This window comes from Clinocottus analis, unplaced genomic scaffold (assembly GCF_023055335.1).
Source record: "Clinocottus analis isolate CAN_PGR_092001 unplaced genomic scaffold, fCliAna1.0.p SCAF_7, whole genome shotgun sequence".
In the NCBI taxonomy this organism is placed as follows: domain Eukaryota; kingdom Metazoa; phylum Chordata; class Actinopteri; order Perciformes; family Cottidae; genus Clinocottus; species Clinocottus analis.
Window position 1 is genome coordinate 202,749 of NW_027176229.1, and position 22,606 is coordinate 225,354.

Here is a 22,606-nt window from a genome sequence, read left to right on the forward strand (position 1 = left end):
TAGTTTAACAGCGTTGACAGTTTTCTTCATGTTGTTCAACACATCTTTGACGGAGCCGATCAATTCATTTGTCTGTGAACAGAAAATTCATTCAAGTGATCGATTTAGATTGTTTTTGTCCTCATCATTATGTGGCTGCTTTTCATTATTTCATTTAATTGTACATTTTATATTTTTTGGGGGACCAAACAAGCGATTTTAAAACCTCACTTAAAGATCTGGAAACTCTGGTCTCTGACATTTTACCTTCACGGGACAACGAATGAATAAATTATACAAAATGGCGTTGACGATAAAAGAAAGGTGTATATTGTTTAATCAGCGGCCACGGTGCCCTGAACAGCTGCTGGACGTCTCTCTGGCGTTTCAGCAACATTAATCTGCATTAAACAGGAGAGCCGAGGACCGTCGGACGCAGCGGAGAACACGCGTACGGAGCGCTGCGTCGTGATTTAACATCGCCGGTGAAACCAACGCGTCCAGTCGCCTCCAGCCTTTAATTACACGTCATAGATTTCCTGCTGATGAACAGGCAGAGAATTAACAGTGAGCGGGGCTAATTCCCAGCTGCTGCTCTCCTCCACCCACATGCGGTTATTGCTGTACGAGTATAGGCCGCTGACAGCCGGCCGCACTTAGCTACACAAACATCAGTATTAACGATCGGCGCTGCCAGTTTGGAATTGGTGACAAACTGCAGACGAGCAGAAATTGGAGTCCGAAACCAATCGGGAAGTTAATGAGGAGAAAAATTACTCCTCTGTTCCTCCTCCTCCCGCCGCCGCTGAGGAGGAGAGAGAGGGAGACACGGTGGAGCGTTGAGGGATGAGGAGGCGGATCAAGAAGTCAGAGGATTCTGGGAAAACACCGGACATGAAGCTTTTGTTCTCGTTATCGCGATCAGGAGGTGTGAGAACATCTGTGAAGGATCAATTTAGATATTTATGCTTTGACTGGAGCACATTTAGACATTGTTGGGTATCATTTGATAATGTTCGTATTCACATTTATATGAAAACAAATCTAAAATACATTGTTTTAATGTTTTTTTGTGAGATAATACACCTTAAAACACAGTTTTATTATATATCTACTACATTTATTCCATTGGTCAGATCACCTTTTGAGAACTATTTTTTTCTCTCGTAATCAAGGCTGTTGTTTTGAAGATTGATTAATCTGCAGATCTTTTCAACGTTCGTAAACAGTGAAAAAATATCCATCACACTTCGTCTTTATTCAGTTGTCTTGTTTTGTTGAACAACAATCCCAAAACCCCAAAAAGGTTAATTTTACAACGATGTTACACAGAAATAATTTAATTAAAGTTACTTCCTAAACACGGTTTTGTTCCTGGGCACAATTACTTTTTATTGAAATTGAGCTTCAAATGTGTTTGTGTCTTCTTGTTTTCTTATTTATTGATCAGATAATTACCGATTTAAATAAAACATTAGCATAATAGTAATAACAGTCATGTATTTCACTCAGGCAAAGTTCTTATACTGCTGCTTGTGTTCTGCTGCAATATTAAACATTTGAGAACTTTGGCTTCTTTTGTTAAATTAAATTAGGATTCATCACAAAAACAAGCCTTTATTCTTTAATGTAATCAGTAAAATATTGTTTTTGCTATTGAAACAGAATCTTAGGTTTTTTTATTCTGGCAGCAACAGAGGTCAAATATTACGTGAATAATAAAAGTATTCCTCGAAAAATAATTGCGAGATTAAACAAATGTATTGCGTACCGCATAACAATTAAGAAATACTGGAAAATAAAGTGAAATAAAGAGATGACAATCAATCTACAGACAATAAGTGACATCAATTACCATTTTTCAAGCAATAAAATAATTTCAGATCCTCAAACGTGACGGTTTCATGAACCAAAAATTCTTTGAATTTAAGTTTTTTGACAAAACCATGGGGTGATACGACGTCACCTTCACAGGTATTCCACTGTTCCTCACCACTGTTGCACTATTGTTTGATCTTTGATCTTTAGTTGCAGCGCTGGTAGAAGAATACGCGTCCCACGGGGCTCCAGCACCACCACGACACGTCTTAGTTAGCACCTACGGGTGCTTTCACACCTCACCAGTGTGGTCGGGTTAAAACAAACTCATTAAGAAGGAAGCGATGAGGGTCCACGTCGGTTATTGAACGTTACATGTGGATGCCTGTTCAAACAGAGCAGGAGGCTGTTAAGAAGCCTGATGTCATCACAGTCGTATTAGGGTGTGCAGCGGCTGTGGGCGAGTGTTAAAACGCTTGACTGCACACACACACACACACGCGCGGTCTTAACTGTAAAAGATCTTTTTGTTTTGTGTTCAGTGTCGTCCCTTTTTGCTGACTGATTCAATTTGCTATAAATCGTGAAGAATCATTTATCCGTGCGGCCGTATTTACATCCGGTGGAGCCGGAGAGGAGCATTCATTCTGCAGCGCCGCCGATACCACTCTTCTCTGTCTCACTCGAGTATTCCTCCTCTCCGTCTTATTTACTCGCCTGAGAATACAAAGACATCTTTTATTTGACGTGTGCCGCTTTGCTTCCCGAGACAATATGAATTCATCATATTAATGACTTTGAGGAGTATCCAAGAAAAAAAAGATTTGTTGCTCGATACCTGAAAGTGAAATGAGAGATTTGAGTTTACATATAAATACTTTACCGTAGTGTTTTGCATGATGAAGAAGCGAATATCATCCTGGTCGTGGTATTTTAAGAGATCTTTTCATAATGGCCCAGTTTGTGTTGAAATCGTTGCTCTCGCATTGGGGGACTTCCTGAGTCCATGCACATCTTTTCACTTCCTGTATCTTCACTAAAAGATAGGCGTGCATCATCTCAGTGTTACAGGAGGACGCAGATAGCGTGCACGAGGAGATGCTCGCTTCGTACCGCGCGGCGATACCGCTGGTGGGTGTAGTTTGGTAGAAAGAAAATAGTTCCCTCATGAGACTCCTCAACACAAGGCCTGTGCATTACAGTTGAATCGCCATGACTTCTTGAAAGAGACATTGCTGTTTTTGTGGCTTTGATCACTACAAGTGGCGTATAGATGTCGTCCATTACTAATGTCGAGAAGGCAGACGTCTCCAAAACTCTGCATCTGAACCTCCTGAGGGGATCTCTCATCGGCTTCTCTTGTCCGTCTCGCCCCCTGCAGCCTTCTCACCCAGCAGCACCACCGCCGGTCACGACTCCACCTTGACCTGCAGGTCCATCATGGGGAACTCGGACGTCATCGAGTGCGACGCCGGTGGCGAGACGCCCAACTTCTCCGTGGGCTCCATCCCTCTGGGCTCCATCATCGACGGCAACAGCTCCAAATAATACGAAGCTAAGGAAGACGTCTTACATAAACTTGATGTTCTCTTTTCAGTGTCGCTGCAGGTTTCTCTGTTTCTGTCCCAGCGGCACGATGACGCACATTCCTCATTGTAGTTCATTGTAGTTTAGTGGTTCTATTGTTTTTTGTTGAGGCCAGTTCAGCAGCATACAAAGGTCTCAGAAAGCCAACGTTAAATAAAAATACATGTTCAAGTCCACAAATAACAACATGCACATACTTGAGAAACACTCTTCAGACTTTAAAGAGTCGTTTGGCCGGTTGTGTATTTGTAAAGTTGTACGATTGTTTTTTGCTGTTACGACAGTGTGTTTGTTTTTGTATTATCCCAACGATTAAGTGACACAACGTTCATAATAATATTAAAATCCTTCCTAGCACACAGTGCTGTGGACCAGTGCAGTTTTCCAACAGCATGTTTAGATCAGACACGCGGCTCAGTGTTCACTAAGATGTCTTTTTTAACTGAAACACTGGAATCACTGTTTCATCTCCAGCGCTTCATTAGAACATGTTGAAGGGAAAACGGAGCGAGTGCGTCCCCTATAGTTTCTTAGTTTGATGTGATGCATGAAACAATGCATGTATTGTTAGTTTTTATTCGTTTAATGTGTAAAGTTTTTAACCGGTTGTGTGGTCCAGTAGACAAAGTTGAGCCCGTCCTTCTCGGGAAACGCTGATTATGTGATGTGCAGGTCAAAAGATGTCGAGGTCGAATAGGAACTTAACCCCCGTTTCACCTGTGTGACCACGCCCACCAGTGATGTCACGTGACCTCACACATCCTGGAGGACATTCCCACATTTCCCAACATATTCTGTATCTTAGAGGCTGAAATATTTATATTTTACAGATTAAAAACGAACTATTCAAACGACGCTCTCTTTTTTTTTTAATATATAATTTTTAAATCATTTTTGTTTGGGATTCCTTAAATTAGTTTTTTAATTCTTTGTGACCAGAGCAAGAAAGTTTATTAGACATAAAAACATCGAATGAAGACGGTTTCTTTATTACCTGAAACATGTCTTTGGTATTTCTTGTTGACGTAAACACCAAAAGGAATATATCTGTTGAAACATCAGCCTGGACTTTTCTTTTGTTTTAATCGCTCGTGCCCTGTGAAAAACTTTTAATCCAAATTCTGCCCATATTTATGCCTCGATATCTTTTGCACTGCATCTCTGGAACATACAGAACAATCGGATCATTTTGAAAAAGATACTAAGACTGCATGCGTTGTCTTCCCCTCGGTATGAATAAATATAAATAAATGCGACGCTGAATAAAAGTTTAGAGACGAAAACATGAGGACGTCCTCCTGCAGGAGGGAGGAACCCTGCAGGTGAGACATGAATCATGTTGCTGGCGTGTGATGAGCCCCGGCTGCTTTATTTATGGCACAGATCCAGCGGCGTGGTTTATTCCACAGCATTTGCATGTCTATTGTATATTTAACCCCTCGGGGCCCGCGGGCCACTGTTTACCTGCTTCGGTGCGGCGGACGCGGCGCCGGCCGAGGAGCTGGTTTGTAGCAGTGATGTGCAGAGCTGAAACTATCAGTTGATTAATTAATCCAGACCAAAGCAACAATTTTGATAAACAGTTAATCTTTTCTTTTTTTTTTGGCCGAAAAATGCTGAATGTTTTATGGTTTCAGCTTGTGAAATGTTGGGATTTGCTGATTTGACTTATCTTAAATGAAAGTTAATCAAATAATATTGTTTTTTGGACTGTTGAGATGTCACCTGGAGATCTAATTGGGTAATTGCCTTTTTTTTCTTTTCTTTTTCTAAAGCTGTATTGACTAATTAACTAATCAATTAATCAAAAGCAGGTTAATTGAAAAAGATAATTGTTGTGTTTTTTAACAGATAAAATACCTGATCACAGTGTTTTGTGTTGTGTAAATCATTACCCTCATACAAAGTAGTGTTGTACTTCATGAACTAATAGAAGTAATCTTGTGTTGCCCACTTTTGAGTTGTGTTGTTTCAGTGTTGATTAAAAAGAAAACAACTCAGACGAGATATTGCCAACTTTGCCTCCGCCGTGGTGATGTGTTCTGTGTTTCCTACGGAGATTAATTTCCAAATTGCGTGCAGAGAAAAGTGTTTATGTGGTCTGTGTTTGAATCAGACAGCAACAAAAGTCATTTGGAGCCCTGAGTTTATGTCGCTACAAGTTCTCGGCGAATAAAAACGCTCCGAGTGTGTGATGGAGTGTAAATGTGATGCTGGAAACAACGATATAAAACAGGCAAAAGAAAATTACTTGTATTTTCTTCCTGCTGCGCTGTGGGAACATTCATTGGATTCTGCCCCATCTGTTGCAATCAATAACGTGACCATCGTGTTTTTTTTTTATGAAACGCACTTACTCTTAATTTCATCCACCAGTGGTTTTAGAGAGAAGAATGTGGAGTTACCTATAAGGCCCCGGCGTTATAAATCACCTCTTGAGACCAGATTGTACAGCAGTATCGATTGATCCTGATATATCACAGAAATTTACTGTCACTTCTGTTTTCAATTAAAGATACAATCAGTCAGATAATGACTTAATTGGATTTTACAGAAGATTGAGTTTTATTGCCCCGTGCTTTACGAGTTTAGTTAAGGAAAGGCCATTTTATCACGGTTGTCAGGGCCGGCCGCCGCTCGCCTTCGTCCTCCTGTAGCTGCTGCCGGCAGCGCGGCGCTCGGCCCAGAAAGGGGAAAGTGTCACAGGATTGGTTTTCCTTGAGCTGCCTCCGCCTCCATGAATCATGCGCTCCCCTTAATAGATAAAATCTGCCGGGATCCCACCGTGACACCTCCGGGTGGAGTGATGGCCGCTCGATACAGACAGGAAGTGCTGGCAGGAGGACGCAGGGAGCTCAGAGGTGGAGACTTAAGACCGCTTAGATAATCATTTTTATGTTTTATTACATATTCAGAGCTGAGGAATATCTGAAAGTATTTCTTCCTCAGAGTTTTCCACTCACCTCTCTGCATGTGCAAAAGATAATCTGAGTTTTTGATTTAGTTATAAACTCCAGAGTCCACAAAGTAGCATAAAAATAAATGCTACGTGTCCGTGGACACGTCCACTTGCGCGGATAGTTGAGGCTGATGTCCTCTGTCACATGACCATGTTAGTTATTTTCATATTTAGTCAACCTAAACACCAACTATTTGAACACAGTTTTAGTCGCTGAAAACTGTCTCAGTGTTTTTTAGTGGTCAGATTATTTCTGTTTCTATAATCTAGTTGAGTTTACGCTACGGGTCGATATCATAGTGTCTTTACTGTTGCTTCAGCACCGGAAACTGAAGAAAAATAAGTCTTTGATATTTTGTCTCCTCTTTTTTGTAAAATAAAATAAAGAGACGTTTTGGTGAAGATACGTTTGAGTCTCGTCTTTTTCGTTGACGTCACAGTTTGTCACCAACGAGGATCAATTTAATCTGCGATTAGTTCCAATCAGAGTTTATTAAAACTATGTCTGAAATGAACAAATTCCAAAGATTAATCAGAATTGATACAAAATAATCTCTGAAGAGTAAAAACCAAGAATAGACTGCAGCCGGTAAAGTCTCCTCACTCACTCACGTGAGTTTAATCCATCAGCAGCTGCTGGATCACACAAACTGACATTAAATAATACATTGTTCTCTTAAATATGTTTCTATCCATGTGGCCTTTGTTTTCCAAACATGCACATCCACGCACACATCCACACACATGCTCATCCACATGCACACAATCACATGCACACTTCCACGTGCACACATACACATGCACACATCCACGTGCACACATTCACATGTTCACATGCACGCATTCACATGCACACAACCACATGCACATGTTCACATGCACACATTCACATATCCACATGCACACAGCCACCTGCACATGCACAAATCCACATGCACACAACCACATGCACATGTTCACATGCACACATTCACATATCCACATGCACACAGCCACCTGCACATGCACAAATCCACATGCACACATTCACATGCACACATCCACATGCACACGTTCACAAATCCACATGCACACATTCACATGCACACATCCACATGCACACATTCACATATCCACATGCACACATTCACATGCACACATCCACGTGCACATGTTCACATGCACACAACCACATGCAAATATCCACATGCACACATCCACATATCCACATGCACATATCCACATGCACACATTCACATGCACACATCCACATGCACACAGCCACCTGCACATGCACAAATCCACATGCACACATTCACATCACATGCACAAATTCACATGCACACATTCACATACACACATCCACGCACACATCCACATGCACACATCCACACATGCACATCCACATGCACATATCCACGTGCACACACCTACATGCACACATTCACATGTTCACATGCACACATTCACATCCACATATACACATGCACAAATCCACATGCACACATTCACATCACATGCACAAATTCACATGCACACATTCACATACACACATCCACGCACACATCCACATGCACACATCCACACACACACATGCACATCCACATGCACATATCCACGTGCACACACCTACATGCACACATTCACATGTTCACATGCACACATTCACATGCACACATCCACATATACACATGCACACATTCACATATCCACATGCACACATCCACATGCACACAGCCACATGTACACAGCCACCTGCACATGCACACATCCACATGCGCACATCCACATGCACACATCCACATGCACACATACACATGCACACATTCACATGCACAAATCCACATCACATGCACACATCCACGTGCACACATTCACATGTTCACACGCACACATTCACATGCACACAACCACATGCACATATCCACATGCACACATCCACATATACACATGCACACATTCACATACACACATGCACACATTCACATTCACATGCACACATCCACATGCACACATACACATTCACATGCACATGTTTACATGCACACATCCACATATTCACATGCACACATCCACATGCACATATTCACATGCACACATACAGAAGCACACATACACATGCACACACCCACATGCACATATTCACATGCACACATCCACATGCACACATCCACATGCACATATCCACATGCACACGTTCACGTGTACACATTCACATGCACATATCCACATGCACACAGCCACCCGCACATGCACACATCCACATGCACACATTCGCATGCACACGTTCACATGCACACATTCACATGCACACGTTCACATGCACACATTCACATGCGCATATTCACATGCACACATCCACATGCACACATTCACATGCATATATCCACATGCACACGTTCACATGCACACGTTCACATGCACACATTCACATGCGCATATCCTCATGCACAGATCCAGGGAGCAACTCCTTTTTACATTAATAACATATTCATAATAGCATTAGCATGTTAAGCTAACCTGTACCAGTAGGAGGGGCTAAATATGATCAAGAGAACAATTGGTGTCAAACTTGTTTCCTTATGACACTTTAAAGAAGCTGTGCTTCCTTCACGTATTGTTATGCACAGTTTGCATAAACGCAACAGCGGCATGAATTGCAACATTTTATGAATTTGACCAAAACTCTCTCACATGAAAGAACAATTCAAACTGGAAACATATTCCTGAAGACCGTTTTCACATTTTTCTCTTGTGTGGTTGATGCCCCCGACACAATGTCAGAGTTAACTTCATTTTGGGGAACAACACTCACACATATGGGAACATTTATGGCCACAGAAAGCTTGTTACAAGCAAAAGGTTCTGCATCTAAAAGTGTATGTAAATTAACATTTATTTTCCTTTTTTCTGCGTAATCATCATAAAGTCAAAGCAGATTTCATCCTGCAGCAACTTTGAGGCCACGACAAGTGAAAAACAGCCGTGATGACGTTCTCACGGGGTCATTTACATTTTCTCTGCAGACGAGAAGTCAACATAAAATGTAAAAACCGTAATCAATAAGTTTAATTTATAAATAGCACCTTTTTAAACTAATGTAATTCTAAGTCATTTACATATCAAACAGAATGTTAATTACAAATAACTCAAATAAAATAAAACTCTGAATAAATTGGTTATGGTAAAACAGTTAAATGTGAATAAAGTAAAATTAAAGTGAAAATAAATAGAATATTTATGCATACTTTATCCATATAAAAAACTAAATAGTCCAATTTGATAAGCAATAATAATAATTGTAAAATGATAAAACACAACATAAAAGTCTCATTGAATACATTTGTTAATACAGCAAATAGAAACTAATTTCAATACCGATGAAAGCTAATGAAGCAGATATATTAAACACTTCTTTGTTGGTGTTAATAAATACAATATTTGTACAGGAGCAGGTAAAGATGTACGTTTGGCAAGTAGATTTCTGAGCCACAAACAAAAACAGCAGTAAACTGAACCAATCGCAAAAATAAACTTCTTTTCCATCTTGATATGTTGATTTCTATTTACCAAATGTCAGTTTTCTCATTTAAAAGCTGTCATTTCTTTTCTGTGTAAAAAAAGAAACGTCTCAGACCCCCTGTATGGATAAATATAGGTCTGATGTGACATAAATCACATAATAGCGTGTGATTTAAATGTTTTACTCAAAGCTCTACAGCGAACCTCTCTGCGTATGCTAGCAGGCAGTCTGTCCTGTTTGCTGACCAGATAGTGGAAGCATCGCAGGACTGTTTGAAGGACAGGCAGCGCTTCGCTCATAAACGTCCAAGCACCAATAAACAGGCTGAACTAGACGGACTAAACCAACTTAACAGGCCGTTGTGAGGCTGTGCACCCACAACCCATCTGAGGACGTTACCCATCATTTGACTTCACGCCTGATCTGAGAGCAGCACAGCGGCCTTTTGGAGGATCGCACTCGTCTCTCTCGTTGACTTTGACTTTTAAATTCCTCTTTATTATCAATTGTGACCCCTCAAGAACTTATATTCATATAGTTACACATGAAACACAAAAGAAACACAAACAATAAATGACTAACAATGCAAATATATGTAATTATCCGCTGTGTGTTGACAACTATTGACAATAGAAGGTTCTTAATCGTGCATTCTCTCGACTGACCAGCAGGGGGCGACTCCTCTGGTTGTAAAAAAAAAAGAAGTCTGATGGGATGAGAAACTACTCGATTCATTACCTCACAAACAGTCCAAATACGAGCGCTTCAGTTTCCTGGTTGCAAAAAAACAAGATGGCGACAGCTAAAATAAAAAATGGCGACGGCCAAATGAAATGATTACACAGGGTTATTACAGTCCTGAGACAGCCACAAAACCTTTTTTTTTCTTATTATTACTCGCCAAAAAGAGAATTTCGACATACAAATATTTTCTAAGAACAAAACCAATCACTTTAATAATTATTTTACCATACGAGAGGATTTTTTCCCAACCTATTCTCACTCTCAACTTGTCTTACAACGCCACTGAACAACCGGCGCATAAAGAGCGAGATGAGGACAAACTAAACCCCACTAAGTTGTTTCCTGTGGAGAAGAAAGTTTATTTTAAATGGATGAAATGAAGAGTAACTTTTTGAAAGATATCATACGAACCAGTTTATGAGGATACGTGGAACAGAGGAGTGTCTCCTGTCCAGTGCAAAGAATTTTGAACGTGGCTTGATCCAATTTTCTGATTTCCTTTCTGAAAATGTTTGCAAAATAGTAAACAAGACAATCCCTCGTTTGCATTTTTAACATAACATTTTAGAAAACTTGTAATACAAAAAAATTATATCTTGATCTAAATAATCAGCTGGGGAAGTTTCATGGTGCCATCGAGTTAAAATGACCCTTTTCACCTGAGGGCCCTCCAAATGTTAAAGGTTGCCTGTATATAATTTTTCAAAATCTAAAATCTTCATTGCGTTCTTAAACGGTTCCTTCAACTTATTGTGAGCCTAAAAACCACCCAGACTTTTCCTTTTTCCCCGGAGACGGACGGTCGCTGACTGATGTCCTCAGTAATTCAGACGTCCGGCTCATTCCTCTGTAGGAGTTCAGTGTCCCGCCTCCCTGGAGAGACTTAAATCAGCGTTTCTGTGACAGGACTTCTGAGTGGCGGCGACGCCCCCCAATCAGCGCCTAATAATGAACCCCACTCAGCCGAGGTCAGCTCCTCCTCCTGGAGAGAGGCCCTCCCGGAGGAGTTCCTCCTGCGCTAATATAAACATGAGATGTTGAGCGCGCCAACTGGAAAGGTCCTTGACCTAAGAAATCCTCAAAGTGAAATGCTAACATGCTAAGGTTTAGCTCGTGTTTCACCATCCTCCTTTAGCGCGCCAACACGCTAAAAGCACAAGTACAGGTGAAGCTGATGAAAGTCACGAGTTTGCAGGTATTTGGTCATGAGACAAATTGAACTTTAAGGGCTCAACAAACTTCCAGCTGTTGAGATTTGGGAGGATTTATGAATTTAATCACGGATCAGGACAACAGCAGCTCTCCATCATCGTGAACATCCTCATGAGTGACTTGAAAAAGCAAATACATCTTCTGAATTCACTTAGAGAACTTATTGCCACCGATAGCGACCGAGCTAACCGTAAGCTAATGCGTTAAATATAAACAGCACATTAACAGGATAGAAAATACAAAGAGGCTCCATGAGCCAATTGTGAGTGAGCTAATAGTTAGCTGAGTATACTTTATACTTTAAGAGATAAAATAATATAATCCTTTATTAGTCCCTCAGTGGCAAAATTACAGGATTACAGCAGCCTTGCTCACAGTAAATAAAGATCAAGTAATATAAATAAACAGTAATAAAACAAAATGATACATATATATGTATATATATATATATACACACACACACATACAAATGGAATAAAAAAAATAAAAGAAGTCAAAATGTGTGTATACATGTTCATGGGTGTCAAATTAAAATAATCTAAGAGTTTATATCAGTATTTTCTTATTATTATTATTATTATTGGTGTGATGCTTGTTATAATTAATATTGCCACTTTCTATTATATTTAATTTAAATGTACAGTCTATAAAGTACTTTTGTATTAATATTTAATGTATTGTTTTTGTAACTTTTTCCCATGCTTGACTTAACTCAGGTGTCATGTTTCTCTTCTGTTTATATATATATATATATATATATATATATATATATATATATATATATATATATATATATATATATATATAAACCCCTCTATTACAGGTATGTGTTAATCACATCATAATACACAACATGTATTTCTCTTCATTGACATCTATTTTGTGTTCTACATTAAATTCACATTCAGCACATTTTCTGCATCTTGAACTTCCATAAAAATCACACGAACAAATGCAGCCTTAAGCCTTAAAGCATCCTGCAGCATAAACTTTTATCCCGGTTTGTGTTTTAGTCTTTTTATTTATTTATTTATTTAGATCAATGACCAACATGAATAAATTGCTCGTGCGTCGTGGGGAGGCGTGCACGCGCCGCCTCCCACTCCCCACAAATCTACTCGTCCGGCACAAACTGCAAAGCCACTCTAGTCACCTTGAAATTTCCTCTGCTATTTTCCAATTAAAAGCTTAATAGCCGTGGAGACGGGCTCTTATCCCCTGTAAGCCGCGCGGGGCTCGGATCCCATTATTTGCTTGAATAAACCTTTTTTTACGGTCAGAAACGGGCCCCGGCTTTGTCCGGTGTTATGTTTCAATGCCCTCTATTAGTCGGGCAGAAGGGGCATATCAGCGCCCCGCGCGGCTCCCAGGGGCCTTTATACCCGCAGAGGCCTAATCATCTGAGTTATGTACACGATTGTGTAAAAGGAGCGAGAAGCTGCGCGCACTTTGTCCAAACGAAGTGCAGGAGCCTGCGGCCTGCAGGCAGCAGGAAGGGCGAAAACACCCAGTGACACCCAGTGACACCCAGTGACACCCAGTGACACCCACTGCTGCGCTGAGTTTCATCTGAAGAGAGTTTTGATTTCGTTTTCTTAAGTTAAAATCCTGTTTTCAGTTTGAATGTCACGTTGAATTAAATAAACGATGACATTTAGTGAATAGAAAAGGAATTTACTTTAAAGTCCTAAACATGTTTGAGGTGGTTTGAGTCGCGCAGTGACGTCATTGACAGCTGTGATTGCATTATGTGATAGTACGTGTCTGTCACAGGTGATTGTATTATCTTTCAGGCTCATTAAATATGGGGACAGTTGTTGACTGCTGGTTCAGATGATTGACATGTAGGCGACAGTTAGGAATTACATTTATCATCTTCATGACATTCATAAAGCTGTTTTCAGTTTTTCTTTTCTTGTCTCTTCCATGGATGATCTGTCACGTAATAAAGTCATGGAACGTTTTTCGGCATTTCCTGCATACAATCTATAAATTGTTTGATTCCAGTTCCCTTATATGGACTTAAATGATCTTTTTTATAACACCATAAATACTATATTTCTGAGTCACCCCATATTAACTTTAATATTCACTCAATAAAGATGATCTTTTGACTTGAGTCACCTTTTTACATCCCACAGTCTTTTTTTGGAATCTCTTCTGAAGATATAGTTTTATTTTCTTATTCATAATGTGTCTTAACTTTCCATCTCAGCTGCAGGAGCAACTCTCTCACTCTCTAAATGCAGAGCATCTGTTCCCACTAGAATCTCTCCAGAAGGTGAAGTAACATCATCTGATCCATGCCAGCAGGTTGCTGTGTTTTCTTTCTCTTGTTTCCATCCTCACATGGACATTTGTGTGCAGTGACTGACAGCGTTTGTCTCCTCGTGGTCTCCATAGAGCGCATCGGCCTGATGCGTATCTGTGCTGTCAGCCGGGTGGAGGAGGGAGGGTGAGGAGGGGGTGGGGGTGGGGGGGCCTCCACAACAAGCCCACACCTCTTCTCCTCGTGCGGTCATGCGTAAGGCTGGGCGGCTCCATCCGGCTCCGCTGCTCACAGCCACACTCCCGCCGCGCCTCCCGCCCTCCGCAGACGCAGCAGCGCGTCCCGGGGAGTCCACAGGATGAACGGCTACGGGTCCCCGTACCTGTACATGGGGGCTCCGGTGTCTCAGCCGCGCGCCCCGCTGCAGAGGACCCCCAAGTGCGCGCGCTGCCGCAACCACGGCGTGCTGTCGTGGCTCAAAGGGCACAAGCGCTACTGCCGCTTCAAGGACTGCACGTGCGAGAAGTGCATCCTCATCATCGAGCGGCAGCGCGTCATGGCGGCGCAGGTGGCGCTGCGCCGCCAGCAGGCCAACGAGAGCCTGGAGAGCCTCATCCCGGAGGCGCTCAGGGTGCTGCCCGGCATCGGCATGGCCGGAGCCGGCGAGGGGAACCAGGCCAGGACGGAGGAGCTGGAGCTGAGGTGGAGCAGCAGCGAGCCGCTGCAGGCCGGAGCACGCGCACGCGCAGGTGGGACGAAAGAGAGAGAGAGAGAGAGAGAGAGAGAGAGAGATGTGGTTAAGAGTCTGAGGAAGTGGTTTCTGTTTGATGGAGCGATAGAAAGATAAGCAAACAATTAGCTGGAGGAACACTTAAGTACATACATGATTTAAACTGCTATTTTAATAATAATAAACAACAAAGAACAACGTTATCGGGGCTACTTCACCAAATTGTTTAAAGTGTTCATTCAATCCGGCAGAAACCGGATGTAACTCATGTTTGAACTGAAATAACTGCAGGCTGCAGGAAGAGACAGACAATTCAGATGTTCATTGAGTATCTTGTGAATTAAATCTAAAATGGTCACAGTGTTTATATATATTATATGATATAAGTCGTATTATATTATATAAGTCGAATATTATGTGATATAAGTGGCCTTCACAGCAAAATCGGAAGTGTGAAATTAACTGGTATAGTGTTAAAATCAACACTACGCTGGTGTTTATATGATCCACTCGGGTTAAAGTTACACTTGGGATAGTGTTAATATTGTAACTCTTTTATAATGTTAAGTATCTAACTCTGTGTTGTCTTATGACACATGAACGTGTATTTTTAGCACTACATTGTGTATATGTGTTAACACTAACGACGTAACAATGAACTACAACTAATCATTGAAAGACATTTTTCCATTTATTTAGAAAATACATGAAAGCACCACAGACACACAACTTAACTACATGTATACAGCAGATCAAGTAAGTGTTGAACACGTCATCCTTTCCCTCAGTAAATATATTTCTAAGGCGCTATTGACATGATATTTTCACCAGATGACAACAAATCATACATACAAAGAAAACCCAACTAATACATTCAGAAATTAAGTTACGTGGAATAAAAAGGTCGGTATTAAATAACATTTCATTTAGTGTGTCCAATACTTTTTACCTGTCATTTCATTACACAACTTCAATTTATTTTACATTTCTTTTTATGTATGAACTGTTTTGTTTTTATTGAAAACTGCAAGACTTTATTTATTATGTATTTTTACAGGGAAATATGTTTTATAAAGTTTTACAAAAATATCAATTATTCCGTCAGAAAATGGTTTTCTTTTATTTTGAATTATTATTTTTGAAAATGGATAAGTCATTTCCAGAGTTGAAACATTCTTTGATCTCTTCTCAGTGTTTAAAGCTGCTTCTCGTTGATCAAACCAGTATTTATTTAAGGTTTTATGAAAAAGGTAATACGCCTAATATTATGACTTGAGTTACTGTGAGATGTCGCAGTGCAGAGTTTGTGTTGCCTTCGACTCTGGTTGTTGTTGTTGTTGTTGTTTTGGACACAAGCCTCATCAGCTGACTCCACATGAGCTCCATCTCTCTGACAGACAGCTGAGTGGTTTTTAAAAAGAGCAGTGACCAGTCCAATGTACCCGCCATTATGTCTTCTTGCAGGTCAAGTCCACGTGGAAGGCTACAAACAAACAAACAAACAAAGCGAGCTGTTTGCAAAAGTCAGCACTTTAATATGAACTGCAGGACCGTTGACAAGAGATTCAGTGGAGTTTGCGTCTCGAAAAGTGCAGAAAATAAATGTTTCTGAAGTCACATTAATATCTTTAATTGATCTTAATGTCATTTTTTGGACGATGACGTGTGTTTGTTTTTGTCCCCCTTGTGCTGCAGAACCGACGGATGACGGTCCCGATGACGGGTCCGGGGCTGAAAACGGGGGGAGCTCCAGTGAGAAGGATCAGGACCCGGTCAGCTCGCCCGAGGGCTCCAAACACAACTCCTGCTACACCCCGGAGCCCCCGGAGGCCCCCAGCCAGCCGGACGACGGCCGCTACGGCCTCCCGAAAGCCGACAGCGCGGACAAGGAAGCCAAAGCCGAGAGCCCGCAGAAGTACCCCGTCAGCCCCGCGGACCAGGGCGTGCTGATCGAAGGCCTCGCGGGCTCCATCAACCTGCCCTTCAGCCTGCGGGCCAACCGGCCGCCGCTGGACGTCCTCAAGAAGATCTTCCCCGCTCACAAGCCCCCCGTCCTGGAGCTCATCCTGCGGGGCTGCGGGGGGGACCTGGTGGGGGCCATCGAGGTGCTGCTGTCCAGCCGGAGTCACGACGGGGGCGCGCACCCGGCGCACGCGGACCCGCACCCGGACGCCCTGCTGTTGCCCACAAACGGACACCTGTTCGAGCACACGCTGGGCTCCTACCACCCGGTGTCCAGCTCCGCCAAGTGGTCGGTGGGCTCCGCCTTCCGGGTCCCGGAGTCCCTCCGGTTCGCGTCCGACGCCGCCTCGGGCGCGGTGTCCGGCGGCCCGCTGGCTGTCCCTCTGCAGCACCCGTCCTTCCCGCAGCCCACGCGCTACCCGCTCATGCTGCGCAACTCCCTGACGCGCAGCCCGGCCAGCCCCTTCGTGCACAGCGACGTGACTCTGTGGAATACCATGGCGCTGCAGCAGCAGTACCAGCTGCGCTCCGCGGCGCAGTACGTGTCGCCCTTCGCCCCCGCGGCGGGCCCCGCCGGCGCCGTGTTCCGCGGCTCCCCGGTCCTCCCCTCCAGGGCCGCCGAGGAGCCGCGCGGCGGCGTCCAGGAGGAGAGCGGCCCGCTGGGGCCCAAGCCGGGCCTCTACTCCCCCGAGGAGGAGTACGAGGAGCGCTCCGACTCCGCGGACTCCCGGACCCTGAACTCGTCCACCTGAAGAAGCTGCTGCCGGACTACACACAGCAGCGGACACCAAATATGTATTATTGTGAATGGACTTCCGGGTGTGCGTGTGTATGCGCGTGTGTGTGTGTGTGTGTGTGTGTGTGTGTGTGTGTGTGTGTGTGTGTGTGTGTGTGTGTGCTTAAAGGTTTTTCCCCCGTCTTGTTTGAATTGAACTGTGTCAAGCAATCACCCTTTGATAAGGTGACGTTAATCCTCTCTGACGTCAGCCGCTCGCGCGCCCCACACTTCACGTGGACGCGTAACCAAAAAACGGATGAATGTAAAACGAGACCGGAAGTCTTTATTTCCCGCCAGCATGTTTAGTACTGTGAACACTTTCGATGTTTAAGGATCATCCTGCATGTGAAGAGTGTATGCCAAATAAATCTGAGTTTCCAAACAGAGCGGAGGGTTCTGACTTCTTTCATCATCAAGATGTATTTACACATGTTGGCTGAATTTATACTGACGCAGATTATTCATATGCTATATGTTATTCTAAATACAGCAGGTTTAGTCTGTAGTGTTGACATTAATTCACGTCACACACAGAGAGGTTGAAAGTAACGCAGTACTTTTACTTCTGCACTTAATTACAGATGTATTTTCTGCTACTGTATACTTCATTGCAGAGGGAAACATTACACATATAACCAACGTAACTTATATTATTATTATTATAGATTAAGCTGTAAGTATTTCAAATAAACCATGTTTTATGGAAAAACACAATATTTATCAAAGATATTTTTATGATTTTGAAGTACATATGAGTACTTTTACGTCAAGTTTTTAATGCATTTACTGTAACGGAATATTTATACATTGTTATTTTTACATATAAGTGAAAGATCTCTGACTTCTTCCGCCACTGAAGACGAGACAGACTTATGGCGTCATATAAAACAATCAGCATATATATATATATATATATATATATATATATATATATATATATATATATATATATATATATATATATATATATATATATATATATATATAGCTGTATGAGCGGTTTGCATCTAATCTTCTGACGTCATCGTTCGGCAGAGCTGTAATAAGTATCTGGATCCTTTACTTCAGTAGAAGTATTAATAAAACACACTTTACTTCAGACTTCAGTAGAAGTATCAGCAAAATATGAGTATGTAGGTAAAAACACGCATTTTGCAGTAAAAGGAATAATAAGAATGTGTTTATTTGACCTCCTTCATGTTTAATCTGTAAAGCATCATATTATCAGCACGTGAGAAGCAGCTTCAGGACGAAGTTTCTTTCTTCTTTTTTCCTGAAGTACAGGAAGAGGCGCGAGGCTTTCACTGACGGGAAGGGGATGAAGACTAATCTAAAAAGATTCACTCAGACAATATTGTTATCGATAAAATATAATAATCAATTGAAATAGTGTTGATGCTATAAATTAATAATAATAATAATAATAATAATAATATATTCTACATGTAAATCAGCAGCAGGGGACAACTTTTTTGTTTAATACCAATATTGTTTTTAACACAACATTTCAACATCCTGTGCTCAAAGGCTGAGTAAAGCATCTTTTATTTAATTAATAGTCAATAAGCATCTCTTTTATGTATTTGGACTTTTTCAATAGTAACTATTTACTCACGTAACGTACATCAGTAGAGTTTTAAGGGATTTTGTACCTTACTTGAGTATTTGTCTTACTTATTTTACCTTATTTTTTAAATTCTTCTACTCCACCACTTCTGAGAGGGAAATATTGCACTTTTTAAAATTGAATTTGTCTGATGACTTGCTGATTTAAATCAATAGAAAACGTATAATCAACAAATTAATGATGTTGTAATATTTAGTATTACGGATTAAGATACAACTTCATTGGTCCTCAGCAGGAAAGTTGTGTGAATGAGACGATTTGTGGATTGTCAAACCACAAATCTATGTCTTATAACTTAAGAGAAATAGTCTGAGACCTGCAGCGACAAACACAGAAACGGCTCCGGCCGCTTGTCAAAACCTTACAAATTCTGCCATCTAGTGGCGAAACACAGCAACGTCACGTTTACGTCGAAGACCAAACCTCAGAAGTGAACATAAAAACAGGAACTGAAGATGTGTTCATATACAAATATGTTGTGTGTATATATATATATATATATATATATATATATATATATATATATATATATATATATATATATATATATATATATATATATATAAAATTAATAATGCAGTGAAAAGAAATCCAAAGAAAAATCCCCATGAAGATATTTTAGGACTAATATTTGTATGTCTCACTCAGACCGGGGAAGTGGATCACATCACTCCAGTTCTCAGGTCTTTGCTCTGGCTTCCTGTCCAACAAAGAGTTGACTTTAAAATCCTGCTGCTGGTTTATAAAACACTGAATGGTTCAGGGCCAAAGTATGTTTGTGATCTGCTGCTACCTGATGAACCATCAGACCCCTCAGGTCGTCTGGTTCTGGTCTACTTTCTACTTTTCCTTTAACTAAACCAGACTCAATGCTGCATGCCACTACTGCGTTTTATTTGTTATACTGCACTGCAACTTTTATTCATTTTATTTGTATTTTTCTTAACTGTTTTAATGTTTTCTTAACTGTTTTTAAATCTGCTTTTAATGGGTTTATGTGAAGCACTTTGTTGCTGAAATGTGCTACACACTGAGGAAGGGAGATGTTTATCAATCTTATTTTTCGCAACGTCTCCAGGGTCTTAATTGATTTTAAATAAAGGTGGGAAGATTATCTACATCATCATAAACAGTTTTTCCAGAAGAAAGCACAAAATTTCTTCACTTTCTAAATACAGTCTCTCTTTTTTATGAGGCTGTTTAATCACTAAAAACCGCTCTAGTCTGCCACCTAGTGGCACACAAGCGTATTCATACTTCACCATCTTGGTGCTACAGAATGAATATTAATGTTTTATTACAACATGTATGTAACAGCAGCTGGACACACTTCTTTCAATGAAGCAGGGACTTCATGCAGGACTCGCTTAAAATGTAGATTTATTAACATAAACATATGTTCATAAACATAAAACATATGTTTATAAACATAAAATGTAGGTCTATAAACGTGAAACATATGTTTATAAAGATAAAATATATGTTTATAAACATAAAACGTAGGTCTATAAACATAAAATGTGTCTAAATTGAGTTTATTAATTTCCTTTGAAGGCAAAAGGTGTTTTTAAATTATGTAAATTAAATGAGAGCATTAAACTTTACACTGCCCTCACATTTACCTCAAAATAACAGTTTTTCAGTGGAAACATAAGTACATATGTACATATTTGAAGTACTTTTCTTGAATATTTCCTTTAAATGTGGCTTTCTACTACACAACAACTGATCTGACAGCTTTGCTTACAAATAAAGATTATTGCACATAAAACAATTGATAAAATGAGTTGTTACAAATCAATATACTAAATCTAACAATGCATGTAATTAGAGCTGATGCGATTATTGATTGATGAAAAATTAATTGGCTACAACTATTTTTATAATAAATAATGTAACTTATTTATTTTAATATTTTAGACATTGGTTTAAAAAAAATGGTTTACAAATGCATGAGTAATAGCAATAATCTAATAATACACGTCATGTATGACAATATAATGTGTTATAGGGGACATTTATCTTAATTGACTACTTTTACTTTAAAGAACTTTAAATACATTCTCATTAAACTTGCATACTTTTACCTGACGGATATATTTGTGTATACATTGTGGTATTAGTACTTCTAAGAGGATCTGAGTACTTCCTCTGCTGCAGGACCGTCCTCCTGTTTGAGAGGTCGAGGTGTCAGACAGAGACAAATGTCGTCCCGCCTGGTTTTGTATTCAGCTGCATGTGTTGTCGGCCCATCAGAGCTAATTAACATAGCAGGACCCCCGCTCCCAGTGCTCCCAGTGCTCCCAGTGCTCCCAGTGCTCCCAGTGCTCCCAGTGCTCCCAGTGCTCCCGCTCTGCTCTTCTGTCTATACACAGCTCCTGTTACGCTTTTACGGCCGGCACGGTGGGACGCTTCCAACGAGATGCTGTTGTCTCAATCAACCCCCCCGAGAGTGAACTGGACAGCGTGTGAGAAAGTGTCATTGTGCGTCTGCGCGTCATTAAAGAGGATCAACGTGAGCAGAAGAGTCCAAACACCAGCAACGGGGAGGCTTCAGCCGGCCTGCTGGGAGCTGGAGGCCTGCAGGAAGGAATGGATGACGCTTGTAGCCACCAGGCCATCCGGCCACCAGGCCATCCGGCCATCCGGCCATCCGGCCACCAGGCCGCCAGGCCATCCGGCCACCAGGCCACCAGGCCACCAGGCCGGTGAACAGCACACATTACTGACCTGCGGCTGCTGCTGTGACTTCACGTCCATTTGTAACAATGCACAGGGCACTTTATACACTGATTGCAACACTGTCGTCACATTTTTTTTCCATTTTGACATTAAAAATATCTTGAATCTTGAAAAAAAAGCGGGGATAAATATGCCAATTATTCAATATTTTCGCATCAGGATGTCTTTGATGTGTTTAAACTCCAGAGATCTCTGGGAAGTTCCATTAATATGCTTGCAATGGTCCTTTAAAACTGGTCTAACATCCACTCAAGGATCCATGAAACCCTCACGATCCCCGATCCCAAGATTGTCAAGGAAGCGAGTGGATCTCACCGATGATGCCTCAAGGATCCACTCAAGGATCCCTGGACCCCTCACAGACCCTTCAAACTCCTGTTGAGTTCCTCTGAACCACTGAGCAAAACCTTCCCTACAAAGATCAGCAAACCTCCTTCAATTGCACCTGGAACCTCTTCAAGGATTACAAGACTTCTCAAGGATCAACAGACCTTTTCATCGACGAACGAAAATCGTTCTCCAGACGCCAAAAAGACCCTGAAAGTTATGCAGTAACACCTGGGATACGTTTTAGGGTCAACAGGAACTCTATTGGGAGTCAACATCCTCTCGGATTTCCAGAATTCCTGGGAGGGACTTCAAGGAAGATTTTCAAGGAATTTCAGGAGTTGTTGCAGGGGCCTTGAGAGGTATTTTA

The 22,606-nt window shown here is 41.3% G+C and overlaps 2 protein-coding genes across 6 annotated transcripts in view; both read left to right on the forward strand.

Annotated features, from left to right (window-relative positions):
* The window catches only part of dmrt1 (doublesex and mab-3 related transcription factor 1), a 29,253-nt gene extending 23,853 nt beyond the window's left edge, over nt 1-5,400 (forward strand). For both annotated transcript variants that reach the window (XM_068604669.1, XM_068604670.1), the window contains exon 5: nt 3,179-5,400. In XM_068604669.1, coding sequence (XP_068460770.1) covers nt 3,179-3,345 — 167 coding nt within the window. In that variant the 3' untranslated portion in view covers nt 3,346-5,400. The remainder of the gene's footprint in view (nt 1-3,178) is intronic.
* A 9,028-nt stretch (nt 5,401-14,428) lies between these two features.
* Nucleotides 14,429-17,514, forward strand: dmrt3a (doublesex and mab-3 related transcription factor 3a). Of its 4 annotated transcripts, none has more exons than XM_068566568.1 (2): nt 14,429-14,819; nt 16,496-17,514. In XM_068566568.1, exons 1-2 carry the CDS (start codon nt 14,429-14,431, stop codon nt 17,512-17,514), a joined length of 1,410 nt encoding a protein of 469 aa, XP_068422669.1. The 4 variants fall into 4 exon arrangements, with proteins under 4 accessions (XP_068422669.1, XP_068422670.1, XP_068422671.1 ...); XM_068566569.1 differs by having other exon boundaries at nt 14,429-14,810; nt 16,484-17,514; XM_068566570.1 differs by having other exon boundaries at nt 14,429-14,799; nt 16,479-17,514.
* The last annotated feature ends 5,092 nt before the right edge of the window (nt 17,515-22,606 follow it).

Coding starts and splice junctions, on each gene's coding strand:
- dmrt3a (XM_068566569.1), top strand. CDS start 14,429: ATGAACGGCTACGGGTCCCCGTACCTGTACATGGGGGCTCCGGTGTCT. Junction 14,811..16,483: donor GCTGCAGGCCGGAGCACGCG/CACGCGCAGGTG, acceptor GTTTTTGTCCCC/CTTGTGCTGCAGAACCGACG.